The following is a 2,897-nucleotide window of genomic DNA, read 5'->3' as shown; positions in this document are numbered from 1 at the left end:
TTCTACACATGCAGTGGCATATCCTAACTTGGATTAAAAAGGTCCAACAAGTGAGTAGGAAAGTGCCAGAAGACAATAGAGAATACAAAGTTCGCGGCGGTGATGGGTGTTTGAACCCGTGACCTTACTGGTACGATAACTCCGCCTGACCGGGAAGAGCATGACTCTACCGTATGAGTTATCCTCGATCCCCCTTAAAGGTCCACTGCTCCTTTTTCTCAGTTTTATTTCAATATTATATTTTCTAGCTCACGAAAATGATAAATCAAGACATAAATTGAGAAAGTTTGTCATTAATTAAGTATGTATTTCTTCTTCTTTTTCTTCCCCTTAAATTCTTAGAAACTCACGAAGCGGATTTCGATAACCGTAAGTTTACGCATGAAAAAAACAAAAACAAAAAAAACAAAAACAAAATTGCCCATCCGATTTTTGAATCGGAAAGTACGTGAAACAGATAAAAAAATTTTTCGGCGGTTTAAGATGACATTAATGTTTATATGTCCGAAAATTTAGATGAAGGTCAAATACAGGTTTGGTTATCTAAGAGTGTCGACTTTACGACGAGGGTCGGAATTCGGGCACCACACCCTAGTTTATGTTTCCGGTTGTGCGGCTAGGTGGTCTAGTGGAATGACACTCGCTTTCGTATCGGAGGGTCCTGGGTTCGAGCCTCGCTCGGCGCATAGTTGAGTCCTTGGCAAAGGCTCTTTACTCACATTCTCTCATCGTATTCAGGTGTAAAATGAGTACCTGGCCATTAACATCGTTGTCTATGTCGAACAAAAAATGTAATATCGCCTTAACAGGCGTCATGTCTCGTTCTACACGTTACGTTACGTCAGGGACCCCTTGTAAATCGCTTTTAGCATGTTTAGTGGATGTCGCGCCATATAAAAGCTCAAAGTTTTTTTTTCTTCAATTCAACAGTTTGAGAACATTTCCAAGATGTATGCACAGACTAGGGGCTGTAGCCCGCTAAAGCCAACCTTCATCCTATTTTTTACAATGTTGTCAACATTACGTCCCACTTACGTCACAGCATCGACAACGTCATCCAATAATAGTAACTATGCTTTACGGCTGTTACATGACGTCATTGATCCCATTGACAACAGAGTACGGCCGATACTAAACCAATCACAACCTATTGAGGTCTACCTCACGTACAGCCTCGTCACTCTCATAGATATTGATGAAATCAACCAACGAATCGCCGTCAATATTTGGGTGAACTTTTCGTGGTGGGATGAATTTCGAAGATGGAATCCCGAAGACTACGGCGGCATTGACGTCACACATCCACGTCAAACAGACATTTGGCTACCCAACACGTTATTGACGAGTTCGTATGACGTGCGTGACGTGTTCAAAGATTCGCTCGCCCCCTTGACGATATATTCCACTGGCTCCACGCGATGGTACACAGGAGGTGTGTTTCAATTCGTGTGTCAAATGGATCTGACCTACTTTCCTTTTGACCGTCAAAAATGCTCTATCAAACTTATATCCCCCAACCTGGGCACAGAAATTACGTTCATTCCAACATCTTCGATTATGCAAACGACAGACTACTTAAGAAACGGAGAATGGGACTTAGTTTCATCAAAAGTTGCTTTTGAATTACATATTCTACCAAATGATGAAAAGCTGGCCTTTATTCCTCTGACCGTGACCTTCAAACGGCGGCCTACATATTATATTATCAATGCTCTATCCCCAACGATGTGCTTGTCGGTTTTGTCCCTCTTCGGGTTTGTGGTTCCAAAAGATAGCGGAGAACGTACGTCATTTGCCATCACTGTCCTTCTAGCTTTATCGGTCAATATGGGAACCATATCCAGTCATCTCCCTAACAACTCGGATACCTTTCCAATAACGGGCATTTACATCTTCAGTTTGATGTGCCTCAGCATGTTGTCTGTGCTGATCATCGTCTGCCAACAACGGCTGACTGGAACAGGAACTTCTAACAGTGATGAGTACAACTCCCAAACCTCTGATCAAGGCCTTGGTTTGGATTACGAAGGTTGTGAGAACCTACAAAATAAAAATACATTGAAGACATTCGCGACAAATTCCCATGGCAAAGAATGTAAGAAGAACAATTTGATTTCTAGGAATGTACATTCTGGCCAAAAGGTGGGTCCCGACAATGGCCGAGTCTGTGTGATGAAGGGTGGAACTTCTCGCACCGACCCCGGAAGTCATATTGATGATAATAAGACAACATATTATGATGAAAGAATAAATGTGAAAACGAGTCAGGAATGTGAAAATCTCTTCCACAGTGATACGCTTTCACAGAGAATCAAGTCTTTATTTCTCCAACACGATGACGCGGCTCTGATGTTGATTTTTGGAATCATCTGGGTGTTGTTTACGTTAATATTTCTGACAAAAATGAGCCAAGCTCCAAACTAAGAGAATGCTGATATCACGACTACTTAAATATTTTGTTGTTACAGATTTCTCACTCCATAAATATATTGAATCTTTTGTTTCATGTAGTGTAGAAAGATCCAGTGCACAAGGAAACAAAAACAACTCAACTATGACCTTTCATCTCTATATATTGACAAATTTTCAAACAAATAAATATATTCACCGGTTGGTGTAAACAAAATCAGCTTGAATTAAATGTTGAAAAAAACGAAAGAACAGGTGTTTGGTGTAAAAAAGTAAAAACTACTTAAAGTGTGTGACGATCGGTAAAGATGATGATAGTTGAGATAGTTGACTATTTTAAATATTTAGGAATAACCATTGATAGTTCTCTCAATTTCTCTCAACATATTAATATAATATCTAAAAAAGTTGCCCAAAGATTATACATCCTAAGGAAATTGAGAACATTTCAAGTATGGAAGAAAACTATGTTAAGAGTTTATGACTCA

At 39.8% G+C, this 2,897-nt stretch overlaps 1 protein-coding gene across 1 annotated transcript; it reads left to right on the top strand.

Moving 5' to 3' along the window:
- Window positions 1-933: 933 nt before the first annotated feature.
- On the top strand, window positions 934-2,863 carry LOC144959743 (neuronal acetylcholine receptor subunit beta-3-like). Its single transcript, XM_078892456.1, has one exon. It carries the CDS (start codon window positions 949-951, stop codon window positions 2,422-2,424), a length of 1,476 nt encoding a protein of 491 aa, XP_078748582.1. The 5' UTR covers window positions 934-948; the 3' UTR covers window positions 2,425-2,863.
- Window positions 2,864-2,897: the final 34 nt, after the last annotated feature.

The sequence above is a fragment of the Berghia stephanieae genome, chromosome 14 (assembly GCF_034508935.2).
Source record: "Berghia stephanieae isolate SIO BIC M18660-M18661 chromosome 14, UCSD_Bste_1.3, whole genome shotgun sequence".
In the NCBI taxonomy this organism is placed as follows: Eukaryota; Metazoa; Mollusca; class Gastropoda; order Nudibranchia; family Aeolidiidae; genus Berghia; species Berghia stephanieae.
The sequence above is the reverse complement of the archived record's forward strand: the minus strand, read 5'-3'. Positions and strand labels throughout refer to the sequence as shown.